A 27994-nucleotide genomic window follows, 5' to 3' on the forward strand; every position below is an offset into this window, starting at 1 on the left:
TGATTATAAAGTGCATGAGGATGGATTTTGCATTTTTGCTGTTATAGCGGAAGCCACAGTTGGGACTTAGCAATTTTATTGTTTGTAAAAATACGTATTGTGTACATAGAAATACTGCAGAAGGAAACTGAACATAAAACATCATAGTATTGTTTTGTGCAACACACTAATAAATATTACACTTGTTTCATCCAGATATAAATACAATCTCAGAAACATTACCCAGTGGCGCAATATTGCTGCTACTTAATAGCAACCTCCTCAAGCTTGACAGACCCCTGGTTCCTCTGAGGATGGAGGGGGGCAGCAAGCCAGGAGCTTAGCTTCGTGAGCCTGCAGATACCTCTGCACAAGGTGCTTGTGCGCAGGGAGGAATCATTTCAGAGTGGTTGTATGGATTGTCTAAGTGCGGTTGAGAGGGGGAGAAAACAGGGCTATGGTCACTGTCCTCAAATTTAGCTGTAGATGGGGAGTTTAACATGGGTAAGGCTACTGAAAACTTCACTGGATAAATGCCGTGTCACCAGGATGGGACAACAGGCTGACTCTGACAAAAGGATGAGAGGGACAAAGAGAAACTTAGCTTAAGTAGACAAAAATTCAAAGTCTGCGTCTAGATGCACATCTTCCACATGCTGGTTCAGACTACCAAGAGGCAGCAATCCTGATTTGAAAGTAGAACTCTGATCCTGCATTTAGGATTGACAGCCTTTGGTCTGAATGTTAGCATTCTCCTTGCCTGGAGAGTTGTTCTTCATGGTATTCGTAGGAGTAAACCAAAGACAATAACATGGAACCAAAGCAAAGTGGGAAGATGCATATGGCAGGGACTAATGCCTTGTTCATATCCATATACCTCAAAAGATATCCTGGCTTCTTAAAGCTACCCTAAAACCATAGGTCTGAAAACCACCAAAAATGAAGCCTCCTATGAAGAAATATTTTAACACAGGATATGTGAGGTCATGGGATTACATTATTTCCTTGTTCCATTTTTGTTGGCAAACATTTGAACCTGACTTCTGTAATGACAGGAGAGATTGCTGCTGGGAGTTTGCACCTCAGAGTTTTTGTAATCTGCTGTCACATAAAGTTTACTCATGTTCTTACCTGCACAAACAGAGAAGCATCGAAAATACATACTGCATATATGAACATTTGTGAGACCTCTTGACTTCTCTAGTTACTGTTAATGCTTAGCAGAGAGTCCTGATCTTATTTACAAATTCTGGACACCAGCACCCACACTTTTTGGTTTTCATTTTTTTGTCAAATCACTGCCCCTGTCTTGTGGTGAAAAAATAGAGCTTAACTGAAATACCAGGGGATGGATATTATTTGTACCTTCTTCTGCTGTCACCACGTAACGTGGAACTCCTCATGGAGTAAGTGCCCAGACAGTCGATTCACATGACTTTTTCTTTGATCAGTCTCTGTTCACAGAAGAGATGGAAAAGTCTTTCCTTGTGATGATTCAGTTACTCTTTGAAGTATGAGAAAACTCTTCTTATTATCACTGGTGCACTGAGCACATACTCTGCATGTTTTCTCCTCATGGCTATCTTTCCGAGCCCTCCGGCTCCTTCCTTCCCAACACACCAGTTCAGGAGTAGGTTCCTAGACTTTTCACAGATAATCAGATCCTGGAATCCCGTCTTATCATGGATGGGAAACACATAGCACTCTGCACTGCTCGTTCCTTCACACTCTGTTCAAACAATTACATGGAGATTGTGTATTTTTCTCCTGATGTAGAAAGACTGAAGAAAGTCCGATTTTCCATTCGCTATACACTGCAATTTGAGAGAATTTCAAGACTTTTCAACATGTTGATTTTCTCCTTGTTCCTTACACACTCACATGTACGCACAGACACCTCTTCAGTTTAACAGGTACCAGAATCCTGTTCCTGATATGCCACAGTTTCAGAGAAAATAATGATAAGAAGAACAAAACCACCTTGAAATATCAGTATCAGAAATGCAGACACTAAATCCAGCCTGTTCCCGTGTGTCCCAGGCTTATTCCTGTTCAGAGCTTTTAGGTCCAGCCCACTCTGAATTAGAGCGCTATGAAAATGTCTAAATGTTCCTCCTCAGTTAAAGACAGGATTTTTCTCCCCAGGGAAGACCTTCATTTGGGAGTTCACAGAACTGGAATAGCAATGTCAGATCTCTTAGTTTTGAGGCTTTATCTTCAAGAGAAAAACACTTGCTTGGTTGTGTAGCTCAGGACTCTACCCAATTGCTGGTTCTGCTTGTAAGATGCAAACCACATTCTTGGCCAAACCAAAGCCTGTGACTGTCTAGGTTCTGGAAGACCTGGGGATATCTTGTCTGTCTGGAAGTACCAGCCTCTGCCCTCTCCTTCTCCCCAGGCAAGTATCTATGGTGAGAGGATTCCTGTTAATGCTTTGTGTGGGGAAAATCCAGCCTTCTGCCCTCTCAGGACTCTTTTAGCTTCAGTTAGCAGCCAGTGCCATGATTACAGATCAAACTCGGAGATTTCACTCAGCTGATACAGCAGAATAGAAAAGGATGGCCGGTCATCTTTCCTCTGAGCAGGGTAGAAAAGAGAGAGGGAGAACGTTAATGTCAGCTTGAGAGGAATGGCAAGATTAGGAGAGAAAACTGGAAACTGAGTATTAACAGAAGTACAAGCTACTGTTATAGAGAAAATGCCAGCAGAAGAATGAGCTTCCTTCTCTGTAGTGCTTCGTTGCTACTAGCGGTGAGCTTGCCCAGTGGACACTAAGTACCTTGTAGCGGCTGGCTGTCATTTTTACCATCACTATTAAAACTCAGCCCCACAGATCTGCAGCTTTCTTAAGAAGCAAACTGTTGAATTAACTTGAGTTAGGAGCCTTACATAGATTTCTCAGTGAAGTGAAAACTCTGCAGAAACAGCAGCTTAAATAAAAGGCAAAGAGCCTGGAGTCTGCTTGCCAGTGCAGATGAAAGCTACAGAGTGCTTCACCTCCAGGATTTTATCTTGTGTTAGTGCATGAAGTGTATACTTGCCTCCTTCTAAAAGCCATAGGGAAGAGAGCTTTTGTCTTTAGGAACTGGGGCTCTCCCATTACAGTACTAACCATCCTCCAGCAGTGGCTCATGACCTCATAGATCGCTTTGGAGGCCAGCTTGGGTTTGTAGAGCCGAAATCCTGCGTTGATTTCTTCCACCACTTCTCCATTGGTGCGATTCTCATAGGGGATTTTACCTTCACTGAAGACCTCCCACATCAGCACTCCTAAAGCAGACAAATGAGAAAAATCACAAAGCAGTAAGTAAAATCCTTCCACTTGCTGTTCTTTGCAGCTCAGCCCTGTTTTCCTTCCCTTGGAAAAGCAAGTTTGACTTCTCTGCATCCTACTTCATGATAATCTAGCATGACAGGGTCTTTCCCCATGAATCAGATGAAGTCTAAGTATGTTATGTGTCAGAAAGAAAAGCAGGGTTGTATATCTTCTCCCAGACTGTTAAAAGGAGGGAATGGTTGTTGTGTACTCCATCCAGATGTGTAATGTGTGAAAGAGAACCTGCTTTTTGTCATTGATTCAGTTTATCTATTTTTGCTTTCAATTAATCACATACGAGAGGCATGTCACTGATGTCCCTAACAGCACTGTGTCCTGCACCAGAATCTGCTTGCATTTTGGTGAGACTCAGGAGCAAGAAAGCAGTATGAATGGCTCCATTAGCTGACTCCATTGGTTAGCTCAGCCTCAGCAGTGGGAACTCCTCACTTACAAAAGGTCCCACATGGTGTCATTCCCTGGAATGAATTCACAGGGAATGACACAGGAATTTCAAAGGATTGTGGCATTCCTAAACAGTCAGATGTTTTTCTATGATTACTGTTCGGAGCAGTACAGACACTCATGTTACTCTTGTGTGATGGACAAGAGATAGTCAAAGACAAAAAGACTGTGGAATACCTTGCAGTTGACCACCAGATCAGAGAGGCCCTGCAAATGGAGTGACTACAAGGCATCTCTGTTATTGTTAGGTTTAATTTCTTTGCTCATCTAATATGACTGACTTGGTAAACTGTGTTCACATTGTATTAGAAAAGGGAGACAGACAGACTGATCTGAAATAAAGTTGTCATTCAACTTTGCTAAATAACGCCTGCTTTCCAGCTTTGAATTCTTCAAATAGAAGATGCACAGAGATTACAGTGCCTCGCCAATGATATTGGCTCTACTGAAGAGTAAGCAAAGCAGTTGTACTCCCCCTGTGTGCAGGTTTCTGCACTGGGATTTCTCACACGCATTTTGTTCTCCTGGGCACAGCAGGATTTCAGCCTGGCAGAAGAGATGAATGGGCTGCAGAGTAGTGGAGCAGAAAGCTGCTCAGAGTCATGAGACCGTGACATGACAGAGGAATTCTCTTATGCAAACCCCACTGTATAACAAGTCTGACAGATGTACTACACCTTTCACAAAGGACTGACCAACACAAGCGAAGCTCGCCAGTATTTCATTCAGCCCTGAAACTGGAGTGAACCAACATCACCTCTCTTGGCTTGACTGTAAATCAAACTGAGCACCCTTTTTGGAAGCATCTGGCTCTCAGTGTATGGGTCAGCTTCCGATTTGTGAAGCAAAAGAACATTCTTACCGAAGTAGTGTCACTCCCCATGTCACTGCCACTTTACTTTGAGGTGTCAGGGATAGTTCCACTGGCAAATGTTATCCCTTGTTATTACGTGGTGAGTGCAGACAGCCTCCTCCACATGCCAGGGGACATGGAAAGAGGAATGGTGCTCTCTGAAGCATCTCAGGCTGGGTTAGTGAAGGTGGTTGTGTGGGCCTGAGCACCCAGCTCCCACTGTGCTGCTCATAGCCTACTACTGGAATGCATAACTTCAACCACAGCAGAAGACAGCAAGGCGAGAGGGAAGCACAGAATTCACAAGCACAGACTAGCAAAGGTTGTAATCCTGCATTATTTACTGCTAGGCCTGGAGCTGAGTGGCACCCCATTGACTGTGTGCTGTGCATAGCACACTGCACCGATTCATTCAGCAGTGCCACAATTTGCATGCTAGCTGGAGAGGTGCCAGACACATCAGTGTGCCAGATCAACAGGCCAGGGGATAGCCTTTGTTATCTCCAGTGCCAGTGGCCTTGGGGGAAAAAAATATACAACAGTTTTCTTATCTCTGAGGGTCCAGAAGGGAGACCAAAGAACAGATGCAAATCATAAAACAATGCATTAGGGAGCAGGAAATGAGGTGAGAAAATGTGAGCAGTGAAATAATATTGTCAGATTGGCATAAAGCAAATGGAGTCAGCAAAGCAAACTTGGAAAGAAAGGCAGAGGGTTTGAGTGAAGTATGAGTGCCCAGGACTGACGTGCAGAGAGATGGAGTGCCTAAATAGCTTTCCTTTCCTTATATAATCTTGTCAGTGACTCTCTAACCTTTTCTTGGACACTTCTGCTATTATCAGCATGAAATGAAGCTAATTATTTGGCATTACATAGCATTGAACAGGTATAACACATCACCTTGGCAGTATCTGCAGTGCTTCAAATTACATATATAGTTTATGATTCTTTCTTTCACTTAAATGATTGAGGCGTGCTTTCCAAAGCCAATATTCAGGCAAAACACCCTGGGAGCCCAGAGGATGTTGTGTTTAGGAGAGTTTACTTGAGGACTGAGTCTAAGCTGGTGTTTATTAATTTTTTTCCATTCTGACAAGAGGTTCTTACCAAACGACCAAACGTCAGATTTGGTGCTATAGTTGCTGTAGGAGAAAACCTCTGGAGCAGACCACTTGACTGGGAACTTGGTCCCCGTGGAGCTGGTATACTGATCATCAAGGACAATCCTGGAAAAGGAAAAGGCGGCAGCACGCTGAGTAACCCCCCTTCTCCCATGACAGCCCTGCAAGCAGCATGCTCAGCCATGGTGGCATTACCTCGACATCCCAAAATCAGATACTTTGACCACATGGGATTCTCCCACCAGGCAGTTCCTAGCGGCCTGCAAGAAAAGAAGGTGCAAAGGCAGAAGGTCAGAGGTGAGACTCACAACCACTCAGATGCTTCCATCCTGGTAGGGCAGATAGTGCTTAAAGAAAGGAGAATCAAAGTTTCCACCTCCTTTGATACAATGAAGGTGTAAACTTGAGGTTCTTATGCTTTGTGTACATTTTATGGCCAGCATGTTCCTGTTGCCACCAAAGCATCAGTCTGACTTCCAGGCCTTTGTTGCCCAGAGGGGGCAGAGAAAGGTCCTAAAATATCCACAACTACTCACAGTTCTCGATCCCCTAACAGCAGCAGTGGCTGATGTGGCTTAATTGAACACCACGTAATTAAAAGCATTTTATCAGTAATGCATGTTTAGAACAAGCCTTTCTGGCATTTTCACTCATTTTTTCTCTTCCAAACACAGTTAAGGGAAATGTTTAATCAGCCCTTCAGGGGATGGGAATTTTCCTACAGTACTGATGCTTCTTCAGCAGTAAGGGGAGATACTGCATCTCCTATCAACAGCTAGGCAGGAGGAGTGTGAAAGCTGAAATCGAGGAAGGGAGAAAGCACAGGAAAACATTCAGCTGGAGCAGAGGAAAAGTCTGTGTTGGACCAACATACGAGGTCTCTGTGGATGACAGAGTTTTGTTCCAGATAAGCCATTCCTTCACACACATCTTGGCACATCCCCAGGAGGGTTTCCTTTGAGAAACTGCCCCGCTGGCTCCTGAGGTAGTCGGACAAGCAGCCGTTCTCCATAAACTCAAACACCAGGCATATGGGGGTGTTGTCAAAGCACACACCGTAAAGTTGGACTAGCTTGGGGTGAGACAGTTTCCTGTGGGATAGGGAGGGAAGGTGGAAAAGAAGCTGAAACAGAGTCAGTGCCTTCTATGCTTACAGTAAGAGTTATATTTGGCCGCCTATGTCACACTGCTGCGACCCTCTTTCTGCAAAGACAAACTACTAAGTAGAAAGAAGCAAATGTGTAGACAAAGTCTAATGTCAAATAGCACTAAGTATAATCCCCTTTTGATGGTAATGGTCAACAAAAGACTTTTCTGCATGGAAAATCACCCAATCAAATAAAACCAAAATCAATTTCCATCTGTTTTTGAAGGGAGAGAACAAAGTCAATAAACCCAAAGGGAAACACTTTCAGTTGTGCAAAGTAAAAAATAGAATTTGCAGCTAAGGTTTTCAGTCAAATTTCCCTCAAATTTTAAGAGATTTCTCCATCTAATTATTTTTGATGAAAACCACTTTGCTCTCCAAAACACATCAATTTTTCTTGCCTTCCAGAACAGCAGAAATCTGGAAGACCATTCTGGACATTTGTAGATTTAGGACAGTAATTCACCTACACTTTGAATTGCCTTTCTTTGCAAACAGCAGAGCTCACTGGTCTCTCTCTCTACTATGTATATGTATACTATTTATTATGTACACTACATAATCCAAGTTTAATTTCCCCATTCATATTCCTGAACATTATCACAACACTTTGGTTCAGTCTTATGAATCCTTCAGGGTCTGATTTTCGTGGTGAATCTACTACTTACATCAAGACTTTAGCTTCCTCAATGAAATCCTCTTCAGACATTGCTCCTTCACGAATGGTCTTGATGGCTACTTTTGTCCTCTCCATCAAGTAGCCAAGGTAGACCACGCCAAACTGACCACTGCCGATTTCCTGTACACGGGTGAGCTCAGAGGGGTTAATGATGAATTTTCCTGTTGGTTGTAAGGGACAAAGAGTAAGGATCTAGCAGTAAATTGTGAAACAAAAAGCTTTTATGGGTTAAACATTGAGACAGGACTTGAAGTGAGACTTTCTGGCTCTCCCTCAAATTGTCTGTCTGACCTTTGGTAACTCATTTGACTAGTCTGCGCTGCAGGTCATGTTTAAGTACAGGAACAGAAACATCCCTCTTTCCCCCCCCCCCCCCCATTTGTCTTGTCAATCCAGTTCTTCAAGGAGAATTGTTTCTACCACGCATATGTGCACTACTGAGCATAACACGGTTTTAAATTTCTTTTATGTTTCAAAGTTACAATAAAGATGATACCAGCAAACATCTTGTAGACAGCAATGTGCAAAAGGAGGCATCTTTCAGGAGGGACTCAGATTTCATCAAGTTATGCTATGCTCCTACTTCCATCACTTTTGTTCATTCATTTCAGTACTTAATGTTGATTTCATTGAGACCCTGGGGTTCTCATCACCTCCCTCAAGGCACTGCACAATCAGTTCATTCAGTTATCAATGGTAATAACAAAGATGATAACCTAGTGAATAGTGCAGTGTAAAGGTCTGAGGAAAGCTATTTATTGTGGTGATCATCACACGAATATTCATCAATATCCAAGGGGATACTCAGGACCACTCAGCTAACCAGTGAGGAGTGTGATTCCCATATATTCATGAGAGTACCATACCATAGCTCAGCCCTGCAGTGATTGGGGCCTTTTTCCTCCAAGAAGAGACTGCATACCGTAAGCGAGTGACAAGACCTGGATAACAGAGGAAAAGGTGGGTTCCAGTTGTTGTCACAGTCATGGGAAGTGTGGCTGTCACTACTCAGAAGGCAGCCTGGATACTGGAAGCAGGTTTATTGTACTGAGTTCCCAGCTCCACTTGAGGGCAGCTAAACCTCTATTCAGACTATGATTTCCTGCCTGCTAGAAGGAAGCCAATTCTGAGCAGTTTCAGCTAATTTCCCATTTTCACTCTGTCAGCAAATGTAAGCGGTGAGTTTCTATTAATTCTGACGAAATTCAAAATTATACCTTTTATTTGTAGGGTATTTTTGAAGCCCAAGATTTCCCTTGGTACTCCTGGGCTGTAGGGATGGGGGTCTTTGGTGACTCCCATGTCTGGCTATGTATCATGGCCATGCCCCTAAATTTGTGTCAAATCGAGGCCCAGGGATATATCACCTCCTGGGCAAGAAGGGTCTGCAGTATAATTCAAACAGGTAGCTTGCTCTGACAGTGGTGACACATCCCCATTGGCTCCCAGGAATGAAAGGGCTCTCTATAGTACGTCACTATAACATTCATGTTGGTCATAGTCAGCCTTAGAAGGATAACCAGAATGAAGATGTAATGCTGGAAGCTGGCCTGAGATGATCATTCTCCCACCATGAGTGCCAGGATAAGTGGAAGAAAATGTGATGCCATTTAAGATTTCATTGTAAGGACAGGGGGCTTGGGAGCCTTCCTTCAGTCAAAACAGTTACCTGGCTGCATGGTAAAACAGAAGCTTCCCTGCTCAGCATCAGCCTTTACTTACCTCCTGCATTGTGCTGGTGATAGTTGATGAGGTCAGGTATGCAGTCAAACACATGCTTTTCTGCCAAATAGTATCGCTTGGGAAAGTCAGTTGTCTCATTGATGTGATAATGCTTTATAACGGGATTGTTATCCGTGCTGAAAAAAGAGGAGGTTTTCTTTGAGGAAAACTAGGCTGCAGCAAAAAGACAGGAATCTGGGTATAAATGGAAGAGGAGCAAGTGAGAAAAGGGTAGAACCTTCCCTACGCACAATGAATGAGTGGGGAGCTAGGAGTGAGTTGCCATTGCTAACAAAAGCTGTGTGCTTGCATGTTCTCCCTCTCACTCACAGATGGTCTCATCTCTACAGAGGCTGAGGTTTCCTGATAAGGCAGGTTGAGCACAGTTTCTCTACTTCTTCTTTCTGAAGCGAAACTTTCTGCCCCATCACTGAAACCCTTTCACTATTCTTGTATTACCCACCTCTGATGAGTCCAGGATATACTCCATGTTGATCCTACCAACACTTAATCTGGGTAGACAATGCCATTAAAATTTCAACCCCAGTGACATTTAAGACACTATTTATAGGTATATATTTAGATGGAGGGAGAAGTGGAGCCTTTAATACACTTTGCGAATGGCAGCTAACTTTTCTGCCTTTTTTGGAAGTGTTTTCCTCTATAATTTTCATGAGCCTTCTGCTCTCTCTTTATAATGCCAAAACAGAGATTACACTCTCACAGAAGCCATTTCATTGATGTAATTGATGTGAAAAGCTGCTGAGCTCAGCTGTACCTTAACGCTTTGGTGAAAACAGAGACTGTGTACATGCCAGGCTGCCTTGAGTCTCTCACCATGAAAGCACCTTCCCTACCCTGCAACAGGAGCAAAGGAGAGAAAACTCGTTAGAGACATAATGGGAACAAAAGAGAAGTGGTCTAGGGACAAAGCTCTGCTCATTTCAGCCTTCCTTATTACTCTGTCATGAGGATGTGCTAAACATGTAGGAGAAGTGGGGCCATCAGCCAGCTGACAGAGCTTGGTCTGTTCCATGCACAGCTCTGGTGGCTGCCCATGCCTGCAGGTACATGAATCTGGTCTCTCTCGTGTGCTCTGTATTTTTAGCTCAGCTTCCTGAGGAAATGAGACGTGTGCACTTGTGCTGTGTACATGTGGCGTACATGAGCGTGTGCCTCTGTCCCCCCAAGCCTCTCGAGAAATTTTGAACCAATTGGCTCTTTTCAATCTGGCAGAACACTGGTGATAATAATTTCACACAAATCCAATGCGACGAGCAGCCAAGTGGAAAGAGAAGCCTCTTTGAGTGCTCTCCATTTGAGAGAGCAGCCACAGAAAAAGAGTACGATTTATGCAACACCAGAAAATCCATATGGGAATGTATGAAGGATAATTTGCCAATGTACCACAAATGGGAAAAGCTTGGACAAGATCCTGCCTTTCACAGGTCCCCCAGTCATCCTGTATCTAAACAGAACTGTGTAGGGAAGCAGGGTTTCTCCACTCTGGCACTCACAGAACAATTTTCCTTTTTAATTGTTTTCTACTCATCTGAATGCTAAAATGTATCGTAGGTCATAATCCTGAAGGGCCAGGCACTAATGGATCAGATGGCAGAGGTAGAGGAGATTTAATGTAACAGTTTGGATGCAATATGCTGTGCTGATCTACACATTCATAACAAAAAACACATTTTTCCTCTGTTTGCAGATAAAGATGCTTTTCATCTGGCATCCCAAGTGCCTGATTATTTCTTCCCCTCCTTTTCTCTACATGGTAGATTTCCTTCATTTTAGGTGTCATCTATCCACCCACAACACCTGATGCAAACCTAATCCACCAATTGCACCCTGCCTTGTCCTGTTTCCCACCTGATTCAGCTCCAGGTGAACACAAAGGCTGAGACTGCTACTGCATCCCCTGCATATGAGCTGCTGACTTTCAGTGCTCAGCTCTGACCAGATGGGATCAGCCCACTGAGCTATACACTTTCCAGGGTTATCTCTTTAATGCACATCTATGCAACATCTACCATCTGACCAGATGGGATCAGCCCACTGAGCTATACACTTTCCAGGGTTATCTCTTTAATGCACGTCTGTGCAACTTCTACCATACCTGCACTATATAATATCTAGCACAGAGAAGCTCTAAAAAGCATCTTTATCATGCACAGTGAGGGCTTTAGGACTCATCTCCCTGGCAGTGTGGTGTTGCTTGCACAGAGAGGCAAGTTAGTTACTTGAAGCTCTTTTCTTGTCCTTCTGTCTCACTTGGCAGCAAATCTGGCCAAAGATCACTTGTGAGCTTGGTCGTATTTTTGGGGGGAAGCTGTGGGGGCTGCAAGGTTTTGAGCCAGAAGCTACTCTGCAGCCACATGGGAGTAGCTGCTGCAGAGAAGTTGTGCTGGTAGGACCAGAAGGAAAAACAAGATCACTAAACCATGCGTGGACAGATCCTGTAGGAGTTATACTAACTAAAACAATATATAAAACTACACAAAAATGCTTTTCTTTGCATAAGATGCTATCATTGCAAGAAACAACACTTTATTTGGGTGTCCTGTTAGTATAAGAGGTGATTTTAAAGCTGAGAGTATGTTTGTGTGGAAAATTTGAACAAGAAGTTTATTCTTTCTATTTTCACTACAGTCTTCACTGGAAAACTGTCTCAGCTGAGAAATGAAAGATGCTCACATGCACACACACACACACAGAACTAAAAAAGCCCAAACCCATACTTCTGGCTTTCACCCAAAACACTTCAGCACGAGATTGGTTATATTTCAGAGACCCACTGCATCCACAGGCCTCCTGCAGAGGCAGAACAGATGAGCTAAAATCACAGTTTTCAGTCGATGCAGTGTTCCCAAAGAGTGTTTTCCACCAGCCCCAGTTATTTAACCAAAGAAGGATGGCATGGCTCTCTGCCCACACTCAGCTACCATGGAGGTAAGGGGGAGGCTGCTAGTGATCCTTTATCTTGCATCGCACACGAAGAACAGCCAAGGACAACACCACAGCAGGAACCCAGGGTCCAGCTCTCCCTTACACAAAGCAACCCTCGCAGGCTTCTCCTCATTTGTCATTCATTAATTATTATTGCCCATCCACCCTGCATGTAGCACTGGTTTACCTCATCCTTGAGGAGTGTTTCTGCTTTGCTTCTGCTGATGTTCTTATTGTACCATCTGAAAACATCAAAAGACTCCCAGTCAGCGTTTCAAGGCTAGTAAAGTTTCTGCTGAAAAGCATCTGAATTCAGCGTCCCCAGCATGAGCGGTGACACATTATGCGGGGTAGCGATGTCTGAGGCTTGTAGAACAAATCCAGGGCACTTGGAGAGACGAGACAAACACAGACACCACTTACTCATATATTTGCAGATTCTCAGGTGATTTTTCCACCAGGTAGCTACTTGGCACATAGCCTTCATGCCTGTTGAAATAGGACATGGCGTGAGTGTGCCAGACAGACAGGATTTTCTCTGCATCTGTAGGAGTCAGCCCTGGCAGATTTGCCTGCTCTTTGAATGATTGTTATGTATTTAGTAAGGTTACTGGAGAAGGAAACAACTGATTGGACCCCTAAACTTGCAAAGTTTCACATTTATCACTATTTCCCCCCACATTTATGACAGCAAATATTGGCCTGAGCTGAGGGCTGTTTATTTTAATTAACATTCAGATCCTTTCCTTAAGCTGCCTGAATTCAAGCAACATCAAAGGGAAGAAAGTTACTATAAATAACCTTCCATCACTTTTTCCCTGTATAACAGAGGATAACTTTCACAAAAGTTATACAAGAGGCCAGCATATATGTTAATAGGAGAACAAACTGGATTTAGAATGGATTTGTAAATTGGCTGTTGAAAAGGGACTTACCCATTCTTATCTTGAATCAGCCACCAATGTTCCTCAGAGCTGTCAATCACATAATATTCCTCATTACATTGTAATGTCAGCTCCTGCGGATTCTGGGCTTCATAGTCATATATGGCCATGACTAAGGCTTCCTTTGGGTCTAGCAACAATTTCTGCACAAATTAGGCAAAAGGCTCATCATATTCATAGTCATAAAAAACAATGGCATGTTCTCTAAAGTGATATATCCCTGGCAGCATTGGTTTTCTCTGGGCTCAAAAGCCTTGAAGCTGGGAAAGCACCCCAGGCTGTCTCATGGGGTATGGTGCCAAGATGAGAATTTTTATCATATTTAAACAATTAATTTAATATAGAAATTTCACTTGCACAGAAAATAGGTATCTACTTCTTCTTAAGGCAGGATTACCTCTGTCTGATCTGTTATTCAGAGATTCCTCTTAAAACCCTTCTGTGATAAAATCTCCATGGCCTCCCTAGAGGGGGACTGTCCCATGCTCTGCTGCCCTCCAGCCCTTTTCTCATGCCCTGCTTCTCCTTTTCTCCCTTTTTATTAAATAAGCTAATGACATTTTGTCTGATCGACAAGAAAATCATTTCTCTATTCCCCTTCACAGCAGCTTTTCTCATATCCCTCCTACTTCCCAAATTTCCCTGTCTATAGATTGAAAACAAAAAACAGTTGAAGCTTCAGCCACCATTGGAAAGTTATCTGTGAAACCAGGCTGACTTTGTAGGAGTGAACCTCTGGCTCATGGAAAAATATGGAAAAGGCAAGAGAAAAGCCCAGGGAATGTTATCACAGGTGATACTACAGGTCACTGCACTGCAGTGAACCTTAATGGGGGTATATTGACCACTGCTAGTTAAACACACAGGACAGGACACCAAGAACAGCTTCATGTGCCTACTGCACTCACCCAGTTATCTTCAGGAGTGGGAGGAAGAGGCTTTTTTGAGGCTGGAAAGTAATCAAGAAAGATAATTTGAAGTAAATGTGGACAAAACCAGGGGAGAAAATGTCAAGGTAATGAATTGATAAAGGTGATATAAACCCAGTGAATAGTGAGTCTTGGCCTTTTAGAGGAAGTCTGCACTCACACAGCGACTCAGCCACACAGCATGGGTTTGAAACTGGGGTACAGGTTACTTAAGGAATCCCCCAGGTACAGGGTTACAGTGCTTTGGGTTAAGAATGATCGATTGCTTATAAGTCTTTTCAGGAGACAAAGTAAAGATTACGCTTAGCCATTGAAACCACAGAGGAAGTGTAGTTAGGACAAAATAGGACACACAGGGTTGAATGCGTGTGTATCAGGAAAGCTCTTATTATGGGTTTTTGATGGATCATAGCTGATCAAATTCTTAGTTCTCTATCTGATTCCAAAGACAGCCCCAAGCATCACACAGAGGAAAATATTAACGCAAAACAAAGAATGCCATATACAGTTAAATATAAGCCATGATATACCAAGAAGCCAGCAACATGCCTCCTGATGGAAATGTAACATGATATTCTTTGATGTTTTGTACGAGACAAATTCAACCCTTTACTTTTGCTAGGAATAAATATTTTCAAAGTAGGGATGGTCTTAACAAATCTCATACCATTTTTGGTAGGATCATACTCCACACAGCCAACTGCCATCTTCTCGGTCTGAGCGCAGCATATCCACTTGCCATCTATCCAGAAATCTGGATGACACTTTGAAACCAAACTGTTGTTGTTTATAATTTCTGGAAAATGTTGGGGGAAGGAAAAAGAAGACATAAAAAGAGGGGAAAAATTAATTTATTTGCGTTCACATCAGCTCTTAAAGACATCTAGAACTGAATGGAAATAATCTCCACTCAAAAGAAGCTCCTTGTCAAACCAAGCTTTCAGTTCTTATTACATATCAGCCTCTTCCATTGATGTTTTTCTTTTTCCCAAAAAGATTCAATTTCACCACTGATGTGGAGGAATAGCCTTCCTGCTGCTGATGGAGCCTATACCTCTCTAATGTGGGAGACCAGAATCCTGCCAAAGTGTCTCTCTCTTTAAACTGATAAACACCAAAACCTAAAAGGAAATAAAACCTGGAAGTCCGTATACTGTTGATTCCCATGAGAGACTACATCTTTACAGTATCTGTGGATGTAGGGCACAGGCACTTGCTGGTTTGGCCTGGTGCCAGGAGGCCAAGCAGCTGAATAAGCTGGCATTCACCAGCACTAACCATTTTTTGCACATGTAAATACTAGTCTTGAGTATCTGTATGAGTGATTAAAGGTCCTTCTTGAAGCTCAGGCTCTTCATCTGTAATAATAGTTTTCCTAAAAAGAACAAAACATCTCTGCTGGCCTGTCTCAAGAGACTATTGAAATTGTTCAAGGGAAGGGACAGTCTCTGAATGTTGAACAAGAAGATGTGATAAAGTAAAAGCTTGGAGCGAGCGCTGTCCAGAAGGGGAATAAACAGTTGCAAGAATATGTGCATGAACTTAATAATATCTCCATGAGACACAATATTTTCAGAGTTAGCGATACAGCAGCTTGTGTTACAAAGCAGGAAAAAGCTATGACAGAAGCTTGGTGCAGTTTTCATGTAACCAAGTAACACTTCCCTTATGTCAAGTATTAGGCTTCGTTTCTGCCTGCAGTGGTTAGTTATGGCAACTTCAGTTCAGCATCATTACAGCAGAGCACAGCACAATTCAGGAGGTGAACAGGAAATGAAAGCTACATGCAAAAATGTTACTTAATAATCATGATTCTCTAAGAAGGTTGTCATCTAAACAAAAAATCTATTAGTAAGAGCTGAAAAATCTGCTATGCAGAAAAGATTAATTTCTAAAAACAAAATAGGCATAGAAAAACCCTCATCTCTTCCGGAATAAGAAACCTCAAATTACAGTAACATATTAACAGTTTATCCTTGAAAGAAGCAAATAAAGCATTCCATGGCCAAATTTTCTACTGCTGCTGCAAACACACAAGCAATTTGATATTATAACCTCATTCCCCAATATCACTTTGCATGCTTAAATCTATGACATTGACCCTTCTTGCATATTTTCTCTGCATTATAGTCTGTAAAAAACCTGGTCTGGGATAAGTAACTTCAACATTAGGTGAGCACAGGGGTTTTATTACCTTCTTTCAGTGTAAAGACCCATCTCTGCCGGCTCTCACGATTGGGTGCGAACACGTAGAGTATGTAGTTATCGTGGACGACCTGGAGAGGGGAGTGAAGAAGAGAGCAAGTCATTAGAAGCAATCCCACATATGCTGGGCACGATGGAGCCACTGAAAGCAACAGGGAGAAGCCCTCATACCAACAAGTTAAACACAAAATGATGACATGAGAAAGTGGATTAACAGAGTCTGTGCAAAAGCATCTCTTAACCTCATTGACTTTATTATTTAATATGGAGTAGAGATTATGATCAAGAAAGAATTCTGGACAAGCAGTGATTACATCATTTCTATGCTGTTAAGAAATGCCTGTGAAATCAGTGGAGATGTACCAATTTCAATCTGCAGAGGGTTTAGCATGTTACTTGCTGGCTGCGTTTATCCTTCTAAAGCATCTCTGGGGAAATGGCTTCTGTTTCTTAGCGGTTTCTTGTTAAGATACCTTCACTTAAGATCTAAAAGCCAAATTTAGCCTTTTTTTTTGTATAAATACAGATCTCATGCAACTCCCTGGAGATACTTGGATTGCTGTTATTCTCCAAAGTTTTTAATAGCTTTCAGTAGGATTATAGAGGGGAAATAAGAAGCCGGAGCAGATGAACAATGAGCAATCAAGATGCTGTTTTCATTTACTTGGCCGTAACGACAAATAAATGAAGGAAGAGAAACACAGAATGTTTCTGAAATTTCAGGCCAGGGAGTCAAATCATCACAAGAACTGAGATGACTCATAAACTGAATTGGATGACTAAAATTTGATTTAATGCATGATCTATAGTTCTCTTCCAATATTTATCTCAACAGTTTAATTCCAGATGGGACCTGATCTCTTTGATGCACAGATGTTTTGACCACTGTCTTTGAACAGAGGTTTCTGGAAGAGAGCAGCTGTTTTTTTAATTTTTTTCCAGGGGTACCGATGAGGCAAAGGTGATTATTGTTTGAAGAACAGGAAACATTTGCTGTCTCTTGGCCTGGTGCCCTTGCAGGCACACGCAGACAGCTGTGTGACCCAGTTTTCATGCTACATAGAAATAAATTACAACCTCCTTTACAAAAAACAGAAACAGGAAAGGAATAATTCCCACTTGTTTAAAGCCACTCCTCTTGATATTATGATGCCTTGACAATGTAAGGCAGAGTTTGGAATATGCAGTAAGCAGCTCCCCAAAAGACGTAGCCATGAGCATGCACAGAATCACTCATTTCATGCCTCCCTGCAAGGGGCTCAAACAAACCTAAAAAGGCACTGGTGGTTCCACAGAAGATTTACAGATGGGTGCAGCTGAGATTTTTTTTTTTTAAACCCAGACAATATAATTTTACAAAATACCACAAAACTGACTGTGGGATAAAATTTAGATGTGCTACGAGCAGGAGCAAATACCGCAACCTCAGTGGAGCACTGTCCATCATGACTGGTCCACTGTTACCAGCCCACCAGTACTGGTCTCTTTGTTCTCCTCTTGGAGCAGCCTCCCTAGCACATCACATTCACCAGTTTCTGATGCAAAGGCCACTGAATGTCTTTAGTTTCAGCACCACACACGTAAATCAGCCAAAACCCTGGGAGGATTCCATGCATGAAACATGGTCTTTCTCCAAACATGAGTTAGTGGCATAGCTGATTACTGTGTTAAACACGGGATAGGATTAGAAGATCTAATGATCCTTTCCAGTTTAAGACCACTTAGTGTAAGAGTTTATAGACCCTGTTATAAAATGCAGTCTGTGATTCCTCAGGTCATTTCAAACCTTGATTTGCTTTTTCTTCCTGTGCTGTTATTCACCCTGGCGTTGGGCTCATTAACAACTGCACTGTGAGGGAGAGTTTTACTGAAATACTAAATGAGGTGGTATCTCTCTATCAGTACAGTCACCAGACAGACTCACCTGGAAAGGGTATTTATACTGACAGGGAATGATGATGTCACTTTTCACAATTTCCACACATTTAATCCTGGAAAGCTCCACAGAACCCTTCAAGGTCTTTTTCTTCTAAAAGACAGAGAAAAGCACTTGGTTAATGATAATGGTTGTGGATAAAGTGAATGATTAGACAAAACTGTCCTGTCCATGGGGGATTTAATTTTAATGGTGGAGTAGTAAATTAACTGATTATGTAAGACATTTAATAGTACTAAAAATCATTTTCATATATGGCACCTCCACATGGACTGCACATACACACAGATACATGAGCATACACACACATATATGAACACACATACATTTCAACTCAGCACAAGGGTTCTTAGTGAAAGTCAAAACCTTTGATTGAAATTCAAGGTGTTTTCTTTTTTCTTCCAGCAAAATGAAATGCCCTTTTAACCAAAAGGACCTATTTTAATGAAATGTTCAGTTTAGCAACACTCCTGTTTCATCCTGAAAAGCTACAAAACAATGAATATTTTATTAGAAAAATAGTTGGGTTCTGAGATTTTCAAACCTTTGCATTTTAGCTCAAATGTAGCATTTTTACTGCATCTGTTCCAAGAAACAAAACACCTCTCTGGTTCTTTCTGCTGAAGCTTGGTGTCTGATGCACGCTTCTGAAGGATTCACTACAAATATGTTTGCTCTTTAGAGGCTTTTGCTTTGTTTTCAGTAGAGATTAAACACTTGCTGTCTCCCAGCTCAGCTTTGTGACAGTGTGATGGAAATCAGTGAGATTTATGAACCCCCAAATACTGCAAAAGCTTCTGTTTGTGCAGGAGCATGAACTTCATGTTCAGAGCATGAACTTCAATGACTGAGTTGTACCTGTCACAGGTTATCACTCAGGGACACAGCAAGACTTTGGCAACCTTCTTGCTCTCCCTCAGACCTATAATGCAACCCTTTGTGTCCTTCACCCTCCAGCTCCCTCTTGCCCCTTCTTCCCTATGTCACTGTGACCCTGCAGCTCTGTCCCGCTGGTGGCAGCTGTCCCCACTGCTGTGCTGACCCTCACTGCTGCTCCATTGCTACCTTTCATCATTAAATTTAGCCTAAAACAGTGAAGAAGCTGATGCCACTGGAGATGGGGTGAGGTTTGCCATAGTATACTGTCAACAGCCTCAAACCTGAGAGGACGCAAAGCTCCTCAAACCTCATTCTTGCACAACTGGCTGGGTATTTCGCCTTTGTATAATTGGACTTGAGGAAAGAGGGGAAATTATTGCAGTGTGGTCTCACATTGCTCTTGCTGCATTTTGCTGGTGTATTTGGGTTTTTTATTTGTGTTTGCTTACAGTTTAACCAGTGCATCTGGATTCACTGCCAGGACTGTCTCCTGTAGACAACATCTTCGCATGTAGGTCTATGGGGTGAATTAGGATCTTTTTATATCAATAAAACCAAGGCTGTAAAGCACCCCTAAATGTAAATACCAATTAAATGTCAAGAGTATTGCCAAGCCTTAGAAGCCCTTACTGAACTCCATTTTCCCCATCTATTTTCTTCTATTCTTGTCTATTCCCATTTTTCTTTCACAGAAGAAGCCAAGTCTGGCTTCCTCTGTCTCTTTGCCACAACCTCCTCTATCATTTTTTCTGCCTTTGGGACTTCTACCCTTTTGCTGAGACCCAAAACCATTTATTTTCTATAACAGCCTTCAATTTTGGTAGCATTGAACCATCCTTCATCTTATTCCTTTGAAGTCCCAGGGCTTAACCACATAGAGTCGTCCTGTGAGGCTTTAGGAAGCCAGTCACACACTCTGTTCTTTCACTGCAGATTGTTGATATCTCTCCAGACTCTGCTGAAATATAGGGCCCAGCTTTCTCAAGGAGCATTATGCAGTCATCCTGCAGCTCTCATCACCTACTGTGCTCCTTTTAATCGCATAACTCAGAAATGGAAGCTCCTCATATTCTCATAATCTCATGTTGCATTGAAATGTCAGGGTATGTCTCACAGCCAGTGCATTGCCCAGTAGATCCTCAGCAGATGGGACTTTGTTGATAAAAAGCAATTACATCCCTGTAGCAGCACAAACAGCTGGAAATACCACTCACAAACCAGGCACTACCCAGAAACTGGGCTGGAAACTAAACATGTCCCTGCTTTTGTGATGCTTGATTGCACTTTAATCCAACAAAAGCAACCGGGCCATTTGGAATGGAGTGGAGAGGAAAAGCCTCTTAAAAATGGTCTCCAAAAAACCTCAGAGACTTGTTCCTAAAGGGGAGAGGCAGAACATGCTGACTAATCTCTGTTTGTTGTTTTCAGACTGACTGGAGTATAATTACATAGATGTTTTAGCTGGTCAGTCAGAAAAAGCATCAGTGGTCTTACTGTGTAATGTGCGTGTAAAGATAATGTGTGTGTAAAGATAAGCAAGGCATGCTGCTGTCAGTGTGCTGCGGATCAGTCCATCCTGTTTTATTTCATTTGGTGTGTTATTTGCAACGTGGTAATTCTGGGAAGGTGAGCTGACACTTCTGCACAGAGCCAGGTTCATCACAAGCCCAACACATTACTGTCTTCATCTTTGCTATTTCACCCCCTCTTGCCAACACAGCTCCAGCAGCTCTTTCACTGATTAATCCTTTAGTTTGTGTCCACTGCATAAACTAGGTAATCCCAATGGTCCCTATTGGCCTTAGATACTTGGACAATTGACTATGGGACAATTGACAGCTTTAACCTGTGATTCTGAAGGCATCTCATGGTGCTTGCCCAGGGAATAAGCTGCCTGGTATCTACCACATGCAGGGATGTGGAGCCCATGGTGAAAGGTCAGAGAGCTGTCAGCAGCTGCTGTATGTGGCAGATCTGAGCTGTTAGAACACTTTCTGACCGTGGCTCCGCACCCTCAGGCTTTGTGAATGTCTAAGATCTTGTAAGATATGGGCTCTGCAGTCTGAGGAATTTGCTACTTTCTGGCTAACACTTTGCTGTTGCTATTTGTGAAGCCCATTCATCAAATGCTCTGCACCAAGAACTTCGGCTGAAGGTCTTTTTGTGGGCGCTTAAAGGTTTTGCTGAACCCCACTTATTTACCAAAGAGCCCTGGCAAGAAAAGTAGGCACCAGTGCTGGAATCAGAGGCAAGGGAGGGAAGCCAAATGCTAGAGAGAGGTAAGGCTGGGGTGGGCAGAGCTTTATCTCAAAGAGCACAGGAAGAGAGAGCAGGCAGCATTTTCTGGCACAGAAAGGCAGCACGCCATGTATCATAAGGCCCCTTTGGTCCAATAGTTGTATTAAGAACTTGTTTCTTTTGTGCTGGTGAGGGGAAAACATGGGGCTCTCTACACTGCACCTAGGCTTTCCTTGCCCTGCATCACTGGGTGTTTGTGTTCACATCTCCATCTCCTTGTACTTCATCCCCATTGCCTGTGCGGCTCTTCCTTTGCAATGCTGGCTGAAGGAGGAGGTCAGGGGAAAGCTAATTTATAGCTGTGGAGGAGCAAGGTAGGAAATTCCAGCCCTCTGTAAACTCAACCGCTAAAACGTTTCCATCAATCAGAGCGTTTAATGACCTTCTCTGTAGTGTCAGGGTATTTTTGAGCTAAACTTCATTCCCTGCTTTCACTTACTGTCTTGACTAGAAGGAACCATACTTAATCGGTGATTAAGTGGATGTCGGTCTTTGCCTTGGCACTAGGCATGAACTGCTTGTCCTGTGTCCCCTGTGCTCCAGCTGCGCTCAGTGCGCCCCTGCACAGGGCCAGAGCCTGACCTGGGGGTCTCTGTGGGCCTGAGGAGGTGAAACCAAAGCAGGGTTTTTTTTATCACTATATACAGTCCCTCAGGAGCAAACAGGAAAAAAATAAAAGCAAAAACGCAAAAGCCTTGATGTTTGCATTCCCCTTGAATAAAGTGCATGTCACTGTGAAAAGAGGCTTGCATGCACATTAAAGTATTTTTAGAGCAATGAGACTGTGTGCTTGTGACATAAATTCTCTGTCCTTGGCTTTCAAGCAGGGGCTTGTCAGTGCTGCAGCCGACTTGTCCGTGTGTAGGTGACAGTCCTGATCTGAGCGCTGATCTAACGCTGACCCCATGCACAAAGGCGGACTAAATGAACTTAAGAAGTGCCGCCAACCAGTATTACCATGGTTATGTGATCTCACAGTAAAACAAGGCTCATTGTGGCAAACAATATGAGCTTACTCCTATCACAGCTCCAACAATAAAATTTGAATCATTAAAAAACCCATTTTGCATTTACAGAGGTGTACTAAAGGATTCATTTAATATTATGCATAGGTTTGTACCTTGTCCACATCTTATTTAAGGTTGTGTTGATTTTAGTACATAAAAATTCATTGAAACAAGTGTGATGTAGACAGATGCCAAAACCTGACTTCTTTGTGTACTGTATGTGATTAATGTATGCAATATGCGTATTATTAATAAATTAGTTGGAGATGTGCATCAGAAGACAGATGATACTGCAAATTCTGGCAAGCAAGCAGAACTTGTTAATAAATACATGACAAGTTATGAAGAACAATCTATCTACTCACGTGTATTTATTTGGAAGGTAGTCTTTAAAACTGTAATTAAATCAATTTTGTATGAGGATTAGAGCTTCATGACTGTAAGGTACGCAGAATACACAAAGCAATGAGGAATGGTATGATTTGTCACTCTAATTTAGAGCAACATCAAAATAGAGGTCTCTGGAAGAAAAGTCTTAGTCTGTTTATGTTAGAGTCTGGGGGAAAAAAAATCTTTCCGGGGCAGGATGGACAAGTTGGATTCTATGTAGAATAATGGAGGTAAAACGGACTGTTGGACTGGAACAAAGTGCTGCTTTTGTTTCTGGTGGTAGCTGGACTGTTGCAAGTTACCCAACATGTAGATAACTCAACAGAAGCAGCTGAAGGATTTTTCTGATGCTGATAGAAGGCTTTTCAGCCAAGTTTATTCCTTTGTTCTCCTGAACAAGAAACTGAAAGCAAATTTCAAGGCACACTAAAGTGCCATCTTTATATCTGAATATCAAAGATCTGAATGAAAGAGCCCAGGACAAGGCTGATTCATGCTATTTGACCTCCTGAGCATCTGACCAGTGTAGGAAGAATAGGGCTGATGTAAATGAAAAGAGAACTCAGTCCTTTTCTGTGTGCGCTTTTCACTGCTGCCTCTAAAAGCTGGACTCATTTTAGCCCATGAGTGCATGAAGATATAAAATATTTATGTGCCTGAACTTCCCAGCAACCTTTCCAGCCCTGAAATAATTCTCAAAATGCCTGTATAGGGCAAGATGCTTATTTTTGAAGAAGCAAAGTTAGTGTAGGAACGTGGAGCACTTCTCCACAGCTGATACAGACAGACCCGAGCGCTCTTTGCAGGTCTGAGCCATGCCGAGATAGCAGCTCTGATGCAGGGATCATGTAATGGTCAAGGTACCATGTTAGTGTGGTGCTAGCCCAGAAGACAGCAGTCTATTCACTAGGTGTGCCATGAGCCTCAGACATCTGTGCCCTTTCTAGACTACAGCCAGCCTGCAGTACAGGGAGAGATGCTCGTTTCTGGCTGTCCTCATCTGGCAGGAATGTGACATGCTGAAGACTATGCAAAAACCTCTGCTTAGTGTCTGAAATACTAAAACTACCTCTCTTTACTATTCTGTCTGGTAACCCTTACTAAGGATCATAAAGATTTACTAAGCATCATAAGCCGTTAAGCAAATGGGATATAGGTAACTCACAAGTTTAAGTGTTTTGCTATGTAAGGACATTTGAAACTCTGTCCTAGATACCTCTCCAGAGGGACTAATTTATCTGCTTCTTCTGCAGTGCTGCAACAGTACTGGAATCCTGAGAGTATCACATAATGTTGGCATTATCTGTTAGCCTTGTGAGGATCAAACTCATTGAAACAGTTAAGTGATTATTCCCATAAGCTCATTTACTCACATGTACAGTAGCTATAACATCAAACCCTAGAAATGAAGAATTTTTGCTCATGGAATTGGTTTGCATGTTCTAATAAAGGCCCTTCTGATGTGTTTTAGTCGAGACGGGGGCTGAATACATGTGCCTGTTATCAGGGCTTTGCTTTATGTTAAGACAGCCCTGCATTGTGCACTGCGTAATGAATTCCAGAAAACACAGCTTCTTATTGTTGTCAGTTATTAGGGGCTCATTCTCCTAATGAGATATGTAAATATCTTTCATTAACATTAATGGCAATGGTGTGCTTGGCCCCTGAGGAGAACAGTGCTTTCTGTCTAGCTATGGCCATTATAACAAAAATGCCATTCCAGTTATTGCAAAGATTTGCTTCTCTGATGTCAGTTGTCTTGACAGCTTCTGGTATCATTTACAGAGTTATCCCTGTACCCTTCTGACCTGTTTAATTTCTTGTTTTGGACTGCTGCAATAAACTCTTAAACATCTTTTTTATACCTACAGTGTCAGAATGCAGAGAAAGGGACTGGGTGCTAAACGCTTTTAAATGCAGCAAAACATGTAAACCTGGGCTTAATAAATAAGTGTATGCTTTACTCTAAGCCACCCTATTGAAATCAGTGGGACTTGTGTAACTGTTAAGCAGTTCATTATTGTTTTACCTGACTCTATGCACAGGCTGTTATTACTGACTGACCAGGGACTGGAGAGGTAGGTACTGTACAGTACTGAACTCTGAGTACAGTAAGATACCAGCCAGGCTGGAAAGGGGTTCTTAAAGAAAACTCTTATAGCAAATATCGACAGAGATTCCCCTTAAAAATTACATACTTTCAAAGCTCAGACAGTTGCTGGTCCCATCTCTATGGAGCAGTACACATGCCTGAGGATATTCCCCATCCCTGCAGCCAGCTGGCAGAGAACAGCAATGCCCCTATTGCGCTGCCCTAAACCTTCAGAGCAGAACCACATGCAAACTGCTTGCTGGCAATGGTGACAGCCCGTACTAGCCCCTGCTGGCCCCACAAATTTCTGGAGAGTCCCCATGGAGCAGAGCCAAACCAGTGCCAGAGAATGAGCACTACAGATCATTGATTTCAATGCCTGTGCACGCTCCCCAGTCCTAGTTCACTCAATGGGATGGGAATAGCCCATGTGTCAGGCAGGTACTGTAAGTTTCCCTTCACTAGCTGTGAACTCAATAGCTGGGGGCTCATTCTGTTCTCAGCACAAAACAAGATGGTACTTGCATGGGTTGCCCTAAGCTTCCCTCTCCAGAACAACAATGACTTTATCACAGGGAGGTCTCACCAGGATCGTCTAATTTTGGGGAAGATTATGGAATGGGCTGAGGATCGGTTCTGGGAGTATTTCACAGGACAACCTCTTTTCTCTCAATTTCATACGAAGCTCTTCTATTCGTGTAACAACCTGATTTTGGTAGTTTGTGTCAGAAAAAAATTGGCTTTTCAAGCAAAATCAGCCCTGTAATTACAGATACACCCACCATCCCTCAAATGTGTATATGGGCCTACAGGAGCACCTGTGTTTACATATACATGTCTACACATATATAATATGTACATGTTCAAAATACATAATATATAACATAAAGTAGATAAGATACCAAACCCTCATCTCACCTAATTGACCTATTATTTGAAGATATGGGGGGAAAATTTCCAGAGACACTCACATAGCCTATGAAATCTATGCCCCACTGAAAGTCACAAGTCACATTTTCCAAGCTATTTCAGTGTCTCAAGGTGGTGACAGACACCTACTGTGACTCCGCAAACGTGTCTATGCAAAGTCTATGTTGAGTTCATCTCAAGTCCACCAAGACTCAGAAAGAGACAAGGAAAACTAGTTGTGAAGACTTCTCTAAACACCTACAGCAGAATCAGTTAGATGCTTTTGCAAATTTAACCCAGAATAAGTGAAATAGTTATAATGGAATTTAAAATCTTTAATGGCATTTGAAAGATAGTTTGGAGAGCAGACAAAGAGAGTCTCAAATCAAATATACAGTGTGCAGCAATAAATATTATCCTATTTAAATACAGAGTTAAGAAAACCACAGTCTGTAAAATAAAAGCAAGAAAAACAATTTGTTGGCCATATTTGAGAGAAATAACCTGCAAGTAAAAATGTCTATTAACCATTAAAGTTGTTATCCAGTCTCAACTAGGCTATGACAAAATACAAAGGCACATAGCTATACACTATTCTATGAAGATCACTTTTCTCATTAGGTTCAGTTTTAATTTAATTTTCTGCAACTAAGCAAGATTAGATGGTCTGAAGTTTCCAGTGCTGGCAGCATGATCCCCAGTTCTGCTCTTCATACAGTAACAGTGCCTAAACATAATGGATTAACAGCATGTTCAGCAACTGCTGGAAAACAAGCAATATTATTTACAACCATAATGAGGCTCAGCAAACATCCAGCTAAGTAGAAGAAGGAAATAATTCTCATTTCACTAGAACACTCAGCACAATGGGGTGCTCAGACTGACTTCTAATTCTCTTCATATTTAGTAAACCAGGGAAATGCAAGCTTAGGGCAACAAAGCCTAGTCTGAGCTCGGGTCTTGTCATTGCATCCCTTCTGAAGCTAACTCTGAAGAAGAACTATGTTACACATGGCAGCTGAATTTCTGTTAAAAAGCAAGACTCTCTCCTACCAGCCATCAATCAGTCTGCTGCCCTGAAGGAAAGAATGAGAGTGAATATCTGTGGATGACATTTTTAGCAGATGTAATTAGGTTACACTTGTCATCTTTGCAATACGCCACTCCAGGTCACTGCTGTACCCATGTGAACTGCCAGGCACAGGCTCACATAGCTGTTACGCACTCCAGTTACAACAGCCCATGCTAAATTCCTGCAACAAAACTAAATCCCTGCTATAAAACAGCGAAGTAGTCTTATTCCTCTGTGCACACCAAACGCCCACTGATCACCTCTGATTTGACCATTTTGCAATTTTCAAGTGAATGGTGCTGTAGTAAGGACCAGAAAAGTTAATAAAATTTAACAAATATTATGCTTCCCTCCATTAGCATCCTTCCCTTCCTTTAACAAATTTCATCCTTCCCTTCATTATTCTGTTATAAAAGAGAAAATGGCTGACGTACCCCATGGCGATATTCATAGTAAGCCAGCTTGGATTTGGTTAAGACAAAGAAGCGCACTTTAAAGTTGGAAGGTGAAGTCCTCCTCTTCTGCTGGGCTTTTTTGATCAGCAGTTCCTCTAAGAGCACACAGTTATTCATGGCTGAGCCAAGAATGGTAGTCTCCCAGGACATGGGGTGCTGGTCCTATGTGCTAAGTGCCTGTCCAAGAAAGAGACACAAGAAGGAAGACAGTTAAGTAAAAAAAAAGGTATTCAAAACGCAGCGTAGGTGCTTTGAGCTTTATCTTCCCATCTACAGCAAAGCTTCCTTTCTGTCAACGCATAACCACATCCTCTCTGAAGTCATAAAATGAACAGCACATGTTGAAATACACGCTAAGGTAAATGTTGTGGAAAAAATAACACTTGAGGGACATTCAGTAGATGTGAGTCAATGATTAAGGATTAATTAAAGGGGTGTGACATGATGAAGCATCTGTCTTCTGCTCTCCCATACAGTTAGCAATGCACGCACTGAACATGGATGTACAGGATGAGTGTCTCTACTGGCCTCCTAAAAGTAGGTCATGCATCCATATTGCTTTTTCAAAGGACTGGTGCCTTCCCATTTTGAGTATTTAACAGTTCACTGTGTGTCTCAGATTTCATACAACCTATTTTGAGGAAGTT

The 27994-nt window shown here is 42.3% G+C and overlaps 1 protein-coding gene across 2 annotated transcripts; it reads right to left on the reverse strand.

Annotated features, from left to right (window-relative positions):
* Positions 1-27693, reverse strand: ITK (IL2 inducible T cell kinase). Of its 2 annotated transcripts, none has more exons than XM_061456815.1 (17): positions 27323-27451; positions 18234-18335; positions 16299-16380; positions 14772-14900; positions 14084-14124; positions 13167-13318; positions 12655-12720; positions 12419-12473; positions 10061-10140; positions 9283-9419; positions 8427-8501; positions 7550-7721; positions 6609-6825; positions 5930-5994; positions 5721-5839; positions 3092-3249; positions 1-2556 (listed from the first exon to the last, which is right to left on the reverse strand). In XM_061456815.1, exons 1-17 carry the CDS (start codon positions 27341-27343, stop codon positions 2485-2487), a joined length of 1743 nt encoding a protein of 580 aa, XP_061312799.1. In that variant the 5' UTR covers positions 27344-27451; the 3' UTR covers positions 1-2484. The 2 variants fall into 2 exon arrangements, with proteins under 2 accessions (XP_061312799.1, XP_061312797.1); XM_061456813.1 differs by having other exon boundaries at positions 2-2556; positions 18234-18338; positions 27327-27693.
* Between the last annotated feature and the right edge of the window lie 301 nt (positions 27694-27994).

Source organism: Pezoporus flaviventris, unplaced genomic scaffold (assembly GCF_033815535.1).
Source record: "Pezoporus flaviventris isolate CSIRO_AGI_PZ_B2104156 unplaced genomic scaffold, CSIRO_AGI_Pfla_v1 ptg000023l, whole genome shotgun sequence".
In the NCBI taxonomy this organism is placed as follows: Eukaryota; Metazoa; Chordata; class Aves; order Psittaciformes; family Psittacidae; genus Pezoporus; species Pezoporus flaviventris.